The 16,728-nt window shown below is 36.0% G+C and overlaps 1 protein-coding gene across 4 annotated transcripts in view; it reads right to left on the reverse strand.

Annotated features, from left to right (window-relative positions):
* CACNA2D1 (calcium voltage-gated channel auxiliary subunit alpha2delta 1) overlaps positions 1 to 16,728 on the reverse strand; it is a 359,815-nt gene that overhangs the window by 33,698 nt on the left and 309,389 nt on the right. Inside the window, exons 16-21 of one of the 4 annotated variants that reach the window (XM_079304607.1) lie at positions 14,629 to 14,697; positions 12,986 to 13,060; positions 11,652 to 11,726; positions 8,423 to 8,479; positions 4,815 to 4,886; positions 3,672 to 3,743 (exon numbers count right to left, since the gene is read on the reverse strand). In XM_079304607.1, coding sequence (XP_079160733.1) covers positions 3,672 to 3,743; positions 4,815 to 4,886; positions 8,423 to 8,479; positions 11,652 to 11,726; positions 12,986 to 13,060; positions 14,629 to 14,697 — 420 coding nt within the window. Of the gene's footprint in view, positions 1 to 3,671; positions 3,744 to 4,814; positions 4,887 to 8,422; positions 8,480 to 9,672; positions 9,761 to 11,651; positions 11,727 to 12,985; positions 13,061 to 14,628; positions 14,698 to 16,728 lie in introns of those variants that run through there. The other 3 variants (XM_079304608.1, XM_079304609.1, XM_079304610.1) reach the window with 3 other exon arrangements.

Genomic DNA, 16,728 nt, shown 5'->3' on the forward strand with positions numbered 1-16,728 from the left:
GATTTGGTGAAAAAATAAATTATTAACCTAAGGAGTTTCAACAATTGTGACCATTCTTTGAGAAATACTGTGTCAAATCAAGTATAAATCTGTCGGATTTCTATTTATTATTTTGCTAAAATAATGGGTTGAACTGCAACTCCCTTCCTTAAATATTTTACAAACTTGTGTTTTGCAAAGGAATCAACCATGTAGTTTTTATTGAACATTGGCAAAATTCAAATAAAATCAGACAAACCTGTCCTATAGTTCTCACATTAGCCAGATATAAGAGAATCTTTATTGATTTAAATTTGATTAAAAAATGCTTTCTCTTTTATGGATCATTTTGCAGTTAATCTACAGAAAGACAAAAAACCCTTCAGTTACAAAATTACTTTGTAAGTAATTCTTTAAAAACAAAAACACCCAGAACCTGTCCTTTCAGGTCACAGCACCACTGGCTTAATGCATTTAAATTTGAATCATAACTACAGGCACAGTCTGGTAATTCTGATTGTATAGACACCCCCTGCTAAACTTAAAATGTGTTTTTAATCTCATTAAGAAGGTTCTGAATTTTGGGAAAAAAAATTAACATTGAAATAAATGTTTCTTTTAAAATAACTTCATACATCAGGGTAATCTTTGCCATTTGTTTTCTTGTGGTATGAAAAATGGTGTGATAAGCACAGTCCTATAGCTCCCCATAGATTTAATCATGAATGTACCTGGCTGACATAGTTTCACTCAGTTTTCCACTTTGAAAACTATAAGATTATGCCAGCTGTAACATATTACTTTACAATCAAACTTTTGTAAGTATGCCAGCAATGAAGACTGTACAGCTGTTGCACTGCAACATCACAAACATTGGTGAAAGGTACCACAGGTATACCTCTAGGTTTTTCTTTCCCTATGGTAAAAGGATAGTAGGAGAATGACCATGGCTGTGGAAAAGAGGTGACTTATATGATATTAATAAATTGACACCTTCTCATTATCTGGCTGCTGCTTTTCAGTCTAGCATGACTGTATAAATAATTTAATAGTAATTTTTGAAAGAAAATTAAAAAAGATAAAAAAGAAACAGAAAGAAGATGCATATAACAGTGTCTAGTACCCTGATATATTTAAAATTTAAGGCAAAAAGATGGTTGAAGAGATTCCTATCGAAGCCTATTTATACTTAATGTGTACTTCAAGCTAAAATTAGCCAGTTGAATCTAGTGCTGGCAGACACAGTGTCATGGGTCACACATGTACAAGAGAAAAAGGTGCCCAGGGTGGGAGGGAAGAACTGGGCTGCAATTAAATACTATTGCCACCAGCATTGTCAGAGTGCTTGAAAGCAAATTGGCTGAAAGCTCCCTTCAAAGATAACCCAGCAGATAGCACATGCTCACACCTCAGCTGCCTCTGCCTGCTCCTCAGTGGGCACTCTGAGACCACCTCATCCCCAGCAGACCACTGCCAAACAACTCACACATGTTGCTGCAGCTTTTGTGACCCTTCAGTTTTCACTGCTGCCCACCCCGCCGCCCAATGTGGCAATGCTTTTGTTCCTATGGCATCTTCTCAGTTACTGGGAAAGCCCCCGAGGCCTCGGGAGACTCCAGAGCACCCCACCCACATTTGCTACAAGCCCAGTCCATGCTGCAGCATGAAGTCATCTCCCCAGACACTGCTGGGGCCAGCTGCAACACAAAAGGAAAGCGATGCAAACCTAAACCAAAAAGCAAAACAAAAGGAACATAAATTTTAAGCCCGAAGACTGCAGCTGTCAGTTCAGAGCAACCGACCACATCAGCCCTTTTTATAAGAAAATATATGAAGCTATCAAGTGCTAAGTGATGCATGGCTCATGCGTGGCCCGTGGTTTGGAGCAGCTTTTTTCTGGTTCTAGCAGCCTGGAGCTGGGGGGGTGCAATGGCTAGAAGCAGTCATCATAGCCAGCCAGCTCTGGCTGCTCCTTTCTTCTCTCAGAGAGGTCTGGGTAGAGGAAGAAATCTTGAGCCATGGTGCAAGGGAAGGTGAGGATAATTAATTTCATTGGCATTGAAACATCTGGGATCAAAGGCTTGGGATATTGTATTCCAACACAGATTGTGGTCTGGGCTGTGTGTAACTGGCACATTCTCATGCACCCAGGGATGTCACATCCTCCCTCCTGCCCAAACACTGTAACTGACTTCAGCATTCCCAATTCTTCCCTCCCTCTTTCTTTGGGCAAAGAAGGCAGGAGTCTTTCAGGTCTTTTGTAGCACAGAGCCTGAGAAATGTAAAAACAGCCTGAAACCTTTTCAACATTTGCCATTAATGCAATTTCTTGTACAACCAGAGTCGTGTTATTGTATTTTTGTGACCTTCTAACCCTCTCTCTTCTGACCATGTACACAGAGCCTTTTTCACCCACAGACCTGGAAGGGCTCCACTTAAACTAAACAACATAAATCTGAAAATGTCCCAGCATGGAGTCTCTTCCTTCAGGAGAAGTTTATCCTCAATTCAGATGCCAGCAGGATTTTGGACTCTACATTGGGTCAGGAATGACCAAGTTTCCCTTAAGGGAACAGACTAGTGGCATCCTAAATAGCATCACCTCCTGACACAGATGAGGGGCAGAACTGGCTTAGCCCCAGAAAACACCTATTTGTGCACCATTCTCCAACAGTGGAACCATTCAGGAGGAACTACAATTTTTTTTTTTTTCCCACAGCAGGATTTACCCAGAGATTGTAAAGCAGTATTGTAAAGCTTGGCTTTAGCATTTTACTGTGAGAAAGCATGAAACAGTAAAGGAGTTGAGGGCACTGCTGATACAGGTCTCTAGAAGAAATAGGGAAGAGGGGAAAGACAGTATGAATTCTTCCAAGAAATTCTTCTAAGTATTGTTAAGTGAGGTTACATATATGGGTTGTGCAGTGTCTGCTAAGTCATCAAATTAGGTATCTTCAAACTGACTTATGTTCAGAGCAAAAGAATTTCAAAAAGTTGTTGTAGAGCTGTAACTGTGGGGCATGCTCTGGCCAGATCTGCTCCTTCAGCACACCAGTCATGATTTCTTCTCACTGAGGTCCCCAAGAAGTAGAGCACCCATGTAATGACCCATATCAAATTTGACTGATTCCTATTGCTAGGAAACATGTCTGCTTATTAGACAAAACAGTAGCAATGTTTATCAGGAATAAGTATTTTGGACAAGAAAATAAAGAACCCAACAAGCTCAGGAAGTATATTATATAACTGCAAGATGAATTTGCTTATTCCAGAGTCTTCATTTCTGGCATAAAAATATTACTTTATTATTTTTTCTCACAACTTTCTTCCCATTCAACCACAATATAAACTACCAAACCCATCCTCATACATCTCCACAAGAAAATTAAGCACTTTGTTTTGGAATTCATGCACAGAAGTAGGCTGGGTCCATTTCCTGTTCAAGAGTGTAAGACCTCATCAACAACTGCCTGATTAATGATGCACCAAAGAAACCAAGAAACAAAACATTTTTTTTCCTAAGTACTTAATTTTTTTTTTTTCACTAAAAGTCAATAGAACTAGCAAATCTAGAGGGGAAAAATGGTACAAATTGTCATTACAAAATGAACATACCAGCATTTCACCAATTCACATTATTTTTCTGTATTGGTTTATTCCTGTAAATGTAATTGTTTGGGTTCCTATCTTACCTCATCTTGGGACTTGACCAGTGTTTCAAATGTTTTTTCTCCACTTTCTCCATCTATCATTTTTTTCCGAATCTATTGGCAAGCAAGAAAAGGAAAAAGTGATATAAAAAGAAAGAAGAAATGTAGGTGTTGCAAGTAATATGAGTAATCATTCAAGTGATCAAAATGTTTCTTAAAAACACAGAAAATGCTAATTCAAATGGAAGTCACAACTCTTAAAATAATTTTATTTACAATTTTTAGATTTTTCCAATTTGAAGCGGTTTTATCCAAATATATACTGAATCAGCAGAGTTATGAAGCAACAATTCTGGTATGCTTTGCATTGCATGACCATGCCATAAAAGACCTTGATGCTGGACACTGACAGAGAGAGTGAATTCTATGTGCCTGAAAAGGAGTTTTGTCTAGCATTTCTTGTGCCTCCCAGCACATCTGTGATACAGGTAGTAGCACTGAGTCACAGGAACACTTTTGTGCCAGCTTGAGAGTAACTCCTCTCTGAAACAGCTATTTCAAAGAAACTTAAGGAAGAATAAAACAGATACCAAGGCAGGCTGATTATTGTCATTATAAAATAACAATTGGAGTGAAAAAATATGTAAAATGTTTAAAAGCCTTTCATTTGATTTCAGAAAACTAACTTTTAAAAAGTTATCATTTTTGAATATATTACAAGATCAGTAATATACTGAAAAATATACAGAGGAATTAGTTTATTGATTACACTTTGCTTTTCAGTTCACTTTCTCGCCACAGGAACAATCTTGGATGGGAAAATACTTTTAAAATATTTCAGGCAATGTTTTAATATTCTATTAAAAAGTGTTCTGTTTTGAAAAAAAAAAATTCTGGCTTCCTTCCCAGGAATTGTTACTTCATGAAGAAGAATTTAAGTAGCAATCTGGGTGTTTTTCAAAATGAGAGGAATATAATGCATTGCCTTTGCCTAAAAGTAATTCTGGGATTTAATTGGTCTAAATATAACCTTATCTCTATAAAGTCATCATCTTTACAAATATAAAATTCAGATTTATATTGAAATAGATTTCTATTCAAAATCTAGAACATTTATTTCTTTACAGTTATTATATGATGAAATACTAGCAGCAACATGCACCTTATGAAACCAGGTAATCTCACCTCAACTTTAATATCATTTTCCAATTCAGCATCTAGAAAATCCAGCGTAACAGGTTCCTGAGATTTAGGATTCTGAAGCAGAAGATATTAAATGATCAAATAATAAAGACAGAGTACTGCAATATTACAAACCACTCTAATCCCTTTATTTCAAATTCGCCTACTTTACTGGGTTTACTTACCCATCTACTTTAATCTCACTAGAATTACTAATGGCCCTTTCTCATTTATTTTATTTTGTTGGATAGAAGGGTTAATTGGGTAAGTGAAAATCAAATTAATACTAATTGGCAGTGTCTGTCCATAGCCTGTCTTGTATGGGGCTCATGCTGAGGTGCTGCTTCCCCTTCTCCTGGTATGTCACAGGCTGTACTGGCTTGGGAGGAAAAAGACTAAGCAGAGGAAATGAATCTCTCAGTTGGTGTCCTGCCTCCAAGAAGGGAGAGAAATTTGGGAGAGTTTTCTCCAACCAGTAAATTGGGCAACTGCACTCTTTGCAATTTTACCTTTGCTGATATGAGGTGGGAATAGACTACGGTTCATACTTCAAAAATGCAGCAATTATAGCAAATTATTTGGGGGTTATAAAGAATAAACGCCACTTTTATTGTCAGCATTACAGAACTTCCCTGAACACCCTGGAGTTTCAAAAGCATTTCTCTTGACATCAGTACTGTTATCTCAGTTTGGAAGATGGAAACCTGTGGCACAGAAATACTGAAACCCATGCTTCCCAAGGAGCCCAAGGAACATCAGCCCTTGACATCAGCCCTTGGTGACATCAGCCCTCAGCTATGGAGCACAGACAACTCTGGTGAGCTACATCTGTAGTAACCCTGCCCCACAGGAGTGCTGGAAGAGCACTCTGCTGAACTGGATCAGACCACCCTCCAGCCTCTGCTCCGTGCTCAGCTGCAGTTACTTGGTCAGAGCCATCTTCCATATGAGTTGCTGGGAATCCAACTTTTTTTTTCTAAGCTCCAATGCCTAAGCTCCATTGACTTTATATTGTGTGTGGTGCAAAAATCACTCATCCTCATCACCCAGTGCTCACTTAATGCACCCCCTAAAAGCAAATGCATGTCTTTAGAAAAGAGAGTATGGGGATATATTACTTAACCATTTAAATCTGACAGCTCAGAGCAGGAAATGCAAAAAAAAAAAAAAAAGGGATTTCAGCAATTCTCCTATACTATCAAACACAGGGTAGACTAAAGTCCCCTCCTTCAAAATTATGATTATATTCCTCCTATCCTAGCATCCTCTGGCAAAGTTGCATGACAAATGTACATGTGACTGTTCTATCAAGGAATGCAAGAAATGGAAGAAATATCCTGAACAATTGATAAAAGACACCTTCATGTAACAGTCTGGGGTACTGAGAACTTAACAGTAGCCCTTATTTTCAAGACTGTAATATAGAATAGTTCCAGGGGACAAAATATTATTTCTTCCTTTTCTTGAGGACAAAATGTACATGTCTCTGGCTATATGGAATCATTCTTGTTCTTTACAAGACTTGCTGTCTGCTAAGAGAAAAAAACAGTAAATTTATTCTCAGGAAGAGAATATGTACTGCAAAGGTTGCAGACAAAGATTCTGGGTATTTCTTTAAAATATGTACTGAAAACTTCAAGAAAGTTTTTGCATTTCTATGTATATATGATAGATAAAACTAGAAGCTTTAATATAATGGCATTAATATATGCTCTTTACTAATTCAAAATTATTCAATTATTGCTATGCAGTTGCTTTTCCCTCCCAACAAATCCACACTCTCAAAATAAATAACAAAAGGCTAAAATGTAAAAATAAACAAAAATGTACATATCTTACATGCAATGGATAATGAATAGCATGGTCAAACCCAAACAGCATGCATGAAGGCATTGGCATGGCAGAGGAGGCATTTATGAAGTTCACATTCCATTCCAACACACAAAGGAACAGAGAAGAAAATAAATGGTAAAAAAAAAAGCCATCACATCAAATCAAAGTCAATATTTATTTCAAATGATAACCTGGGCTAGTCATAGTCAAGGAGTCCCAAGGCAAAATAGCAAACTAATTCAGTAAAAATTCAAGTATGCATTAACTGTTCTTCTTTTTAAGACTTATATCACTTTGCATTTCTTATATGATACTTTTTAATCACTTTGAATAGACAAACCTAACCATCTATAAATATATTCTGAGATGTGCCTGAGGCACAAAAACAACCACTAAGAATTAGAAAAGAAAATTCCTGCATTGGTACTTCAAATGGAAGACTATTTCCCCCTTTTGTCTCTTTCCCCCAAGAATGTTTTAACCAGTATTTGGGCTCCACAATTTTTATTTCCAAGGTTGCCATTTAGTGGGGTTTATTCCAAGCCATGAAGAAACAAACTTACAGTTCAGTTTGCTCTTCTTTTTTCCAGTCATGCATGTAACATGACTGGAATAAGCACACCACCACCACATTCACCAGCACAACTTAACAAAACACAACAGAAGTAAATCACTAGCAATGAAGCATGCAAATAAAAGGATTGCAATCCATTTGCAGCAGGAAAAATAAAGGCAAGGATCTATAATTTCAATGACAACTCATGAAGGAAACAAAGAAAGAAAGAACTGGTGCAGCAACATAAAAAAAAAGTTAAATGCTTTTGTTGTGTGTTTTGGGAGGTCAGTATTCTCACAAATTCAATGGATGACCTTCTTTGCTGTGTTGCAGGAGCCTAGTTCCTACTCAAACCTGCAGTACTAAGGAGGACACAGGCTATTAGGCTTTTAAAAGAAGTGATGGTAAGAAGTCACTTGGGCCACAGAGGTAAGCTCAGGAGCATCTGGAGTGGATGAGAGCCCAGAGCTTGTCCAGTGCTGCACATCCCTGGGCAGCAAGCACTGCCAGGCAAAGCCAGCAGCAGCCAGACCACACCATGGCAAGCTGAGGAGCCAGGTGTGCTAAGAAAACTGAGAATTTTTTTATGATTCAGTGCTGCTTTCTGCAGTACACAAACAAAAAACCCAGCCCCAAGGTGGCCTTCTACACATTATAAACACAGCCACCTGGGGAAATCTCTGACTTGGATCAGGATTTTGCACCATTTTTACTGGTGTTCCTATGCAGGCCACAAGTTTTGCGTTTTAGATTCCCACATGTGTAAGAAATCAAACTTGATACACTGTGTTTAAGTTTACTATTTTTGTAGTTACATAGTTAATCTATTCCTTTAATGATTTATAAGTTTTCATTAAGTGTTTTCTGCTCAGGAATTGCATTGCATAAACATGACTATTACCCTCTTCAGGCCAGCACAAGTAGTCTCTTTTTATTTCCAGTCTTCAAATTAATTTCAACATCTGAAGAATTTTTACAGCACGACTCTAATTAGCACCTATTAGTAAAGCACCATAATTTAATGGAATGCCCTTCACTACAGCCAATAGCATATTTTCTATTATTTAAATAGGAAAGGATGCAAGCTTCATGCTTTGGAAGCTGTTTGTCACAATAAACAGTTCTCTAGTAAGACTTTTCCTAATAAGCAGGGCAGAAGCTTTCTAATTATATTTCCAGGTCTATGCATTCTAATGCACTAATCACCTCCATCCAAAGTTACCTGTACATTGGGTCTCCTTTTTCTCAATTTAACTTTTGGTATGCCCACACCAATTTGCTGAAGTAACAAAAAAGCAGTAATTTATATTTTTGCACTATTAGCAAACAGCCTACTTATAGAATGGAAGTGTTTTCTCAACATCTGTGCTGTCCACTGTGCAGTTTACTACTGCAAGCAGAGACTCCCTCATCCTGATCATGAGTTCTGAGCTCTCTGCCAGAATTACACACAGGTTTTGGATAGGAAAACACAAATCAGACATATGTCAATGTGAATAAAATTAACAGAGAGCTCTCCCTTCCACATACTCTGTCAGAATAAAATATAGAATGAGAATAGCTCACTTTTTGCTTACTTTTATATTTGCTCTTAAAACCCAGCTCCTTTTAAGTTTTTTGAATAACCTGAATAGTAAGAAAGAATATGGGACCTTACTGAAAGCATATGGAGCTTTATCATTAAATGGGTTTTGATCAGAACCACAGTAAAAATGAAAAGAAGGAATCTAATCTTTAGAATAGATTTAGAAATAGAATTGCTTGCTGTTTTCAAAATCTAATTAAGATTAAGCTTGTTAACACATAATAATGGACTCACTTCAGTGACTGTGTTTATTTAGTGGTGCATCCACCTGTTCTCTCCCACAATAGTGGGAAAAATACATCCACATATGCAGACACACACAAAGAAAACTTGGAGTAAAACATAAAATCAAGCATTTAAAAGAAATGTAACTAATTACACAAATATAAAAATGGTTTAAGCTGTTTAAAATAATATCAAGCTCCAAAAGAAAAAAATTAAAAGAGATTTCTCGCTACGTTTTCACATAATTTTCATATCGTTCAGCAAATAAGAACATGATGGGAAAGTTTTAAATTATTTTAATTTGCTTTTGAAATTGTTGGTTGTTAACTTTTCTCAGTTGTGCAAACAACTTTAGTAACTTCAAGACAATTTTTCAAAATATTAATTGTGTTGAACCAGTTGTGATTTGAGGAAATAGATTTTCAGAAGGAAAGAAGAGGACATTCAAAAGAAGGAAGCATTGGAAGTCTAAGAAACCCTCACCTCTTCAAAGGTAAAGATGTAGCTATGTTTTAGTTTACATCTATTGAAAGATTTCTGGCAAAGAGGGTTAAGATGTTGTTTGTTAATAAGTTAACAGCTACTGAGAGGTTCAACTAAAATTAATATGACATGTTAAAGAAAGTCCATGAATTCTAATTATATCTGTCTTTGTCGTGTACCTTAGTTTTAAACTGTAGTTCTTGTACCAGTCTGAATAGCATGCACCACCCCACACAAACTGGGAGTGAAAAAGTCTAGTCTGTGTAACTGTTAATAACAACAATAACAATAATAATGCAAATGCTTAATACTACATTTAGACATTATGCTACAACATAACAATTATTACTTATAAAACATCCTGCTGTAAACATACTCTAAATCAAAGATTTGAGCATTAAGGGAAAGCATTAATGGACTTCCAGATCCTTTTTAGAAGAAAACTACTCAGAGAAACCATGACAATTAGTATTCTAATAATCCATCTCAGTCTGGCCAGATTTAGTTCGGATGAGCTGAGTTGTAACAAAGGTTTTTATTCTTCCATGTTGTGAGGCAGGATAACAGAATATCTGAGATGAACTGAGTCCACATCAACCATTTTCTCACTAGATTAGGTCTAAAATAAGATTACTGAATTTCTTGTTTTCACATTACTCTTGTGAATGAAAAGACAGTTCAATTTGCATATAAGAGGAAGATAAATATGCCAATCACCATCACCTAATTACTAATAACCTCTAATTAAGAAAAGATTGGGTCAGTAATGATGCAGATATTTGCCTCTGAGAATTCACCAAGAAAAATCTTCAAATCAAAACTTCTATTACTTTAAGACATGAGCTTCAAATACAGACATTCAGAAATTGAAGTCCTTGTCATTTATGAAGACTATATAAAAACCTTATTTTCTATAGTTTTCCTTTTTGCTTTTCAAGTGTCTTTCAAAATAAATCAAAAGGGATATCTCATTAATAGTTACAGTCAAGTTATTCTTTTTCTTCTTCAGAAGAACCTTTTCCATTCTTGTGTTATGTATTTAGCAAAAAAATTCAAAGATATTAATTACTAGGAAATTAATTCAAATATTCACAAAGCTGACTTCTCCCAGCTTAAGATTTAAATTAATCGCTCAAATATGTAGATGAATTCTTAATTTTTTTCTTCTATCTTTGACAATTAGAGAAGTTATTTTAACTTTTCTTTTATATAATATAACCTTAAGAATTCAAGAGACAAAGTTCACTGAAAATATGGAATTAAAATACGAGCATTTTCAAGAAGTCTTCTAGAAGTCCCTCCACAAGAAAGTTGTTTCATAAGGAGAAACCTTTCATTAAAACCAAGATCAAAGTTCTGATTTCAGGAAAAAAAAAAAAAGATCATCCATTCATGTCGAAATTTCTCATCAAAGTCAGGGAGGCAAGTTATTTAAGAAGATAGAGACAATGCGGCACTCTCCACAAGGTAAGAACTACAGTTCAGGGATAAAGAGCCAAGCTGAAATATTTGTCTCCTATTTTCCTGAAATTTGATGAAAGTTGTGTCCTAATCATATTTAGAAAAAAGTTTCATCTTTAAACATGAAAGACTTTTCTCAAGTTAAACTACTAAAAATCTAGTATTCTGGGAATGTGTGCTCAGATAAATCCATTCCAACTGTGAGGTCAGGTTTCAGCTCTGGTAAACAGAAAATAAGCAAATAAATACAAGAATTCAAGTAAAATACATTGTGTTTTCCTCTGATTTCTTTGTTTTTTATAAGAATGAAAATTTCAATCTTTTAAATGAGAAAGCATCACAAAAAAAAGTGCACAAAAACTCCTCAGTTTGCTTCAAGATTCTTCACAATGATTATACTGTTTTCACAATGATATTACAGCTACCACTAATATGTTTTTCTATTAACATATATATTAAACCACTTCACATATATAAATATAAATTCAAAGTATGCATATTTTTTATTAATAACCACATTCAATACAAACCAAAGCTGGTGGATTTGGATGAAGCCATATATGCACCACAGGTTTTCCTAACACCCACAAACAGAATTTTCACTATTGCTGCCTCGTACATTCAGCAATCCTAGTTTCTGATTTTTCCAGATAATATTCCCTTATTATAGAGAAACAAATTAGAAGGTGTTTCATACCTTTGGCTGGAGATTTGGATGCAATAGCACATACCCATTAGGATCAATTGCAAAATAGTACCCATTTGGACAAAGCTGAAAGAAAGAAATTAAGTTTGGCATTATATGGTTTTAAATAATGAAGAAAGAGTAATTAACACTTTTCAAGAAACGCTCCCATTGTGGAAAACACATGCCTCAGGCATTATGAGGTATAAGATTACTAACACAGACAAGATGATTTCTTAATATTTACTCTTTTAGAGAATGATTTAGGCTGATGGGACCTCTGAAGATCAGCTGGTGCAACCTTTTACTGGAAGCAAAGCTAACTTGATTTTTTAATTCGAACTTTGAAGTTAGCCTAGGTTGCAGCAGGTCTTTGAATACCTCTAGTGGCAATTCCACAACCTCTCTGGGCAGCCTGCTCTCCTTCTTCCTTAACTTCAGTTGGAATTTCCATTGCCATACCTATGCTGGCAGCCTCTTTGAGGAAATGTCAAGGTCCATTTTCTCCAGAATTCCCATTAGCTAACCCTTAGGTTACTTCTTTACCTCAAATCTATCTCTCTCAACTTCTGTATGCCAGGCACTGCAGACCCTTAGCCAACTTAGTGGCTCAGAGTATTTATTACACTGAGGAGATCAAATTTGGCCATTCTGATGCAGATGTTTACTGTACAGCTGGTTTTTACTGCCAGGGCACATTGTTAACTCATGTTCTACATGCCCTCCACCACGACTCCCAGGTCCCTTCCTGCCCTTTGAGGCAGCCTGCCCCAGCCTGAGCTGTGATGTGGGATCACTCCATTCTAAATGCAGGACTTTGCATTTGCCTTCAGTCACACTTGTGACATTCCTCTGCTTCCTCATCTTTTGTTTTCCACAGCACTAGTTTTGTATTTTCATAGAAATTCACAGCTAGGTGTCTACATAAATAAATCACTCATACAGAGTAGGGTACAGTCAGACACATGAAAGAAATTTTCTATAAAGAGCAGTCCTAGATAAATGGCAAATAGTATCAGCTGAAATGATTGTGTACTCTACATTAAGAACCAAACACTTAACTAACAGTGCCTTAAGATACAAAAAGATAATTACTTGTAATATATCCCCTAATGTAAAAGCTGACTTTCACACAGTGCATCCTGATGGACAAGTCACACAGAAACACATATACAGCTGGAGAGAAAACCACCAGAAAATGTACAACAATAGAAAAGACCATGTGAAAAGAAGCCTGCTGGTATTCTGATTCAAATCCAGTCATTGCTGTATGGCTTATGAAAGAGCATGCACAGAAATCCCACATTAAACATATATGATGGAAACCACCAATGCAAGCAGCTTACCGTAAATCGGGGCGTCAGCTTTTTAATGTCCTCCAAAGAGACATCGACTCCCATTACTCCAAGAATCAGCTGATTCTGGTAAAATCCCAGAATGTTAGTATGCATTTGGCATATTTCCAATGCAGAATAACTGCAACAGTCAGTAAATTTATATTTTTGCCCTCATCTCTTGCTTGAAATATGGATTTGAGAAGTTGCCTGTTTAGTAATGCATCTATTCTGAATATTCAAAATAGTGTCAAAGTGACCCACAATAAAGTTTTAAAAAAATTAGAATTTAGCTTAAGGTATAAAAATTATTTCTGAAGATGGATACTTCCCAGGATGAATAAACAATATATGTAGGAACAAAACAGGTGAAGGCAAAAGTGATGCAATAACATTGCCAGTTATGCAGATACTAAACTACCAACACAGAGCTACTGTGCATGCTTATGTTGGGCAGCTGGTAAGGGATATCTCAAAACTCTTTGGGCTATAGTATGATGAATGAAAAATATTCCAACACAACAAAAAAAACCCACTGAATATAAGAATCATCAGCATTTGAAATCAGGTATTCAGGCCGTACATGTTTCTTGCTTATAATTTATTTTCCTACTATAGAAAAGGAGGGCAGTCATTAACATAGTGTCACCTGAATCCCTTCTCCATATTAAATAAATTTGTAAAATTTTTTGGAGGAGGTATCTTGCAGTCTGTAATAAATTCAGGTAGAAATACAAATTGAGGAGATTCAAATTCTCTTCTTGCTCCTGTGTACTAGATCACGTCTGTTTTACTTCTCAGAAAGACATCCTTTGATAATCAGTAGTCTGTCACTTTGAACCAGACTCAGACAATTCCAGGCATTGTCTTGTAGATAAGATTATGCAACTTTTTTTGTTTATTGCTTTGTTTTTAAAAGGAAACTAAGAACTATTCTGAAAGTAAACTAAAGAAATAGCAGTGATCAAACCCTCATTGATTAATTCTGAGTCTATGTAATAGCTGAGGAACTGATTCTTCTGTATAAATTTCTGTATATTTTGACCTGAATGGAGCACACCAAAAGTACAATATTTTACCACACACTGCTCAAGCATATTCCAGATCAGTTTTTTGTTTGTGAAGAGGACACAGATTCCATGTCAGAGAGTAACAGAGATAGACAATTGTATTTATTTAACACTCAGAATGTAATCTAAGTATACACTGCTCTTTTCTATTACCATTACAACCAACTAATTCATATTCTCTACACCACTGTCTTTTACCCTGAAATGTCACAGCCTCAGAGATTTGCTAGAAATTTATGTAGACATTACTTCTTGGAAAGGTCTAAATAATATCATCATCTACTTCCCATCTATTGAGCACTTAATGCATTCCCACTGCCACTAAGGCACAGGGATAAACAGTGGAATGTCACGCCCTGGAACTCAGAATGACAAAAAGGGTAAAAGAATGCACTGTGTTTTCTCATTCCCAGGAGGTTAAGTAATTGGGCAAGTAGATGTGACCCCTTTGTTTCTGATGCACAAGGCAATTACACTGCAAAATTTTCTATGGAAATACATATCTTTCAAGGCATTTAACATTAAATTTAATTTATAAAACTGCTGCTTTTTTTCTTTTTTTTTTTTTTTGAAGGAACAGCTTACAATTTTCCCATTTTGTTCCCTTGTTAGATTGAAGACAGGCAGAGTTCCTGTAATCACAAGGCCCAGCTCCTAGAAAATAACCAATATAGAAGGGAGAAAAAGACTTTTTAGTTAACAAGCAAATGTTAAGCCATAAAATATTAGAGCTATGAGAGAATGTGTTTAGCTAAACAATTACTTTCATTTTTTGTGAAAGACAATTACTTTCCATTTTGTAAAAAACCCCAAAATAATACTACTTCAATGACTTGATGAATAGAAAGTTGAAATTATAACTTTTGTGTCCACATTTTAGTGGGATTATATATTATTTTTTAAAAAATAGATGATGGTTAATAACATAGGATATAGAAGTTTCACAAAACGTAAATGTTATGAAAACATATTTGCAGCTATGGTATCCACTATGTATAAAACTATAGATAATAGAGAGAAAGGGAAGTGAAGGAAAGAAAGGAAAGGAAAGGAAAGGAAAGGAAAGGAAAGGAAAGGAAAGGAAAGGAAAGAAAGGAAAGGAAAGGAAAGGAAAGGAAAGGAAAGGAAAGGAAAGGAAAGGAAAGGAAAGGAAAGGAAAGGAAGGAAGGAAAGGAAAGGAAAGGAAAGGAAAGGAAAGGAAAGGAAAAAGGAAAGGAAAGGAAGGAAAGGAAAGGAAAGGAAAGGAAAGGAAAGGAAAAAGGAAAAGGAAGAAGGAAAGGAAAGGAAAGGAAAGGAAAGGAAAAGGAAAGGAAAGGAAGGAAGGAAAGGAAAGAAAGGAAAAGGAAAGGAAAGGAAAGGAAGAGGAAAGGAAAGGAAAGGAAAGGAAAGGAAAGGAAAGGAAAGGAAAGGAAAGGAAAGGAAAGGAAAGGAAAGGAAAGGAAAGGAAAGGAAAGGAAAGGAAAGGAAAGGAAAGGAAAGGAAAATCAAGCTTAAAAATAGCACATTTCAATTTAGAGAGCTGGTGTTTGTGTTCCCAAGTCACCTTACTGATCTCCTGGAGATGGCTGAACTGTCTGCCCATGGGAAGCAGTGAATAAATTCCTTGTTTTGTTCTGTTTGTGTGCACAGCTTTTGTTTTCCTATTAAACTTTGTCTCAATCCACAAGTTTTCCAGATTTTACCCTTTGATTGTCTCCCCAGTCCCACCAGTGAGTGAGGGGAGTGAGGGAAGAGCTGCTTTGAGTTTGGTTGATGGCTGGAGTTGGATCAGGTAGGTAACACAGAGAGGCAAAATCAACAGAGAAATACAGCAGATAATTCCTCTACTTTTTCTATCATCACTGCTTCTGAGTGATGTGCCATCATGTGCATCACGGGCTCAGCAAAATCAGTCTTGTCTGGCACTGAGGCAACTGAGGCAAGAAATTTGCTTTTATTTTGGAAGATATAAAAACTGTTTTTCCCTTAGTAAGCTTCATAAATCATATTGAAAATAGGGTCCAGAACACCATATGTTCTGACAGACAGGAAAGATTTGTTTTCCATTCCAAATTGCCCATAGGGAGATTTTTACCTTTTTTAATATGATTGTTTGGTTCCATTTCAAACTTTTTCCCTTCATTTATGCTTACACTCCTTCTATCTAGTTTATTGAGAAGTCATATCCCTTTTCTATCTCTCTTTCATTTTGAAAGAAAAAAAAAAAAAAGCTGTAATATTCCATGAATCCACTCTGATGCAATCTGTTCTATATTTTCCCAGTCTAGTATCACCTTTTTGAATTTTAAACCATCCTTCATGAACTCACTTTTGTGTATCAAATGTGATGAGGTCAAAGTTAGTAAAGTTACAAGCAAAGTGAAGTGGATTTTGTAGGAAAATAAGAGAAATAGGGACGAATGGAGAGGGCATTGTTTAAAAGAAACATTGAAAAGATACATAATGAAACAGGAAGGGGATGTATGGGGGATAACACAATCTCGCCCCTTAAAACAAAAAAAAAATAAAGTAGAGGATAATTATTAATAAAGTATGACTAACTGATAAACCTAAAAGTATCTGAAATTTTTGGGATTATCTTGAAAATGAAGCTAGAGCAACACAGTAATAAAATCTGAATGAACAGGGCTAGAAAAGAGGGGTGAATTGATACAAATACAACAAATTATTAAAGACAGTCTTGAA

The sequence above is a fragment of the Erithacus rubecula genome, assembly GCF_903797595.1.
Source record: "Erithacus rubecula genome assembly, chromosome: 4".
Lineage (NCBI taxonomy): Eukaryota > Metazoa > Chordata > Aves > Passeriformes > Muscicapidae > Erithacus > Erithacus rubecula.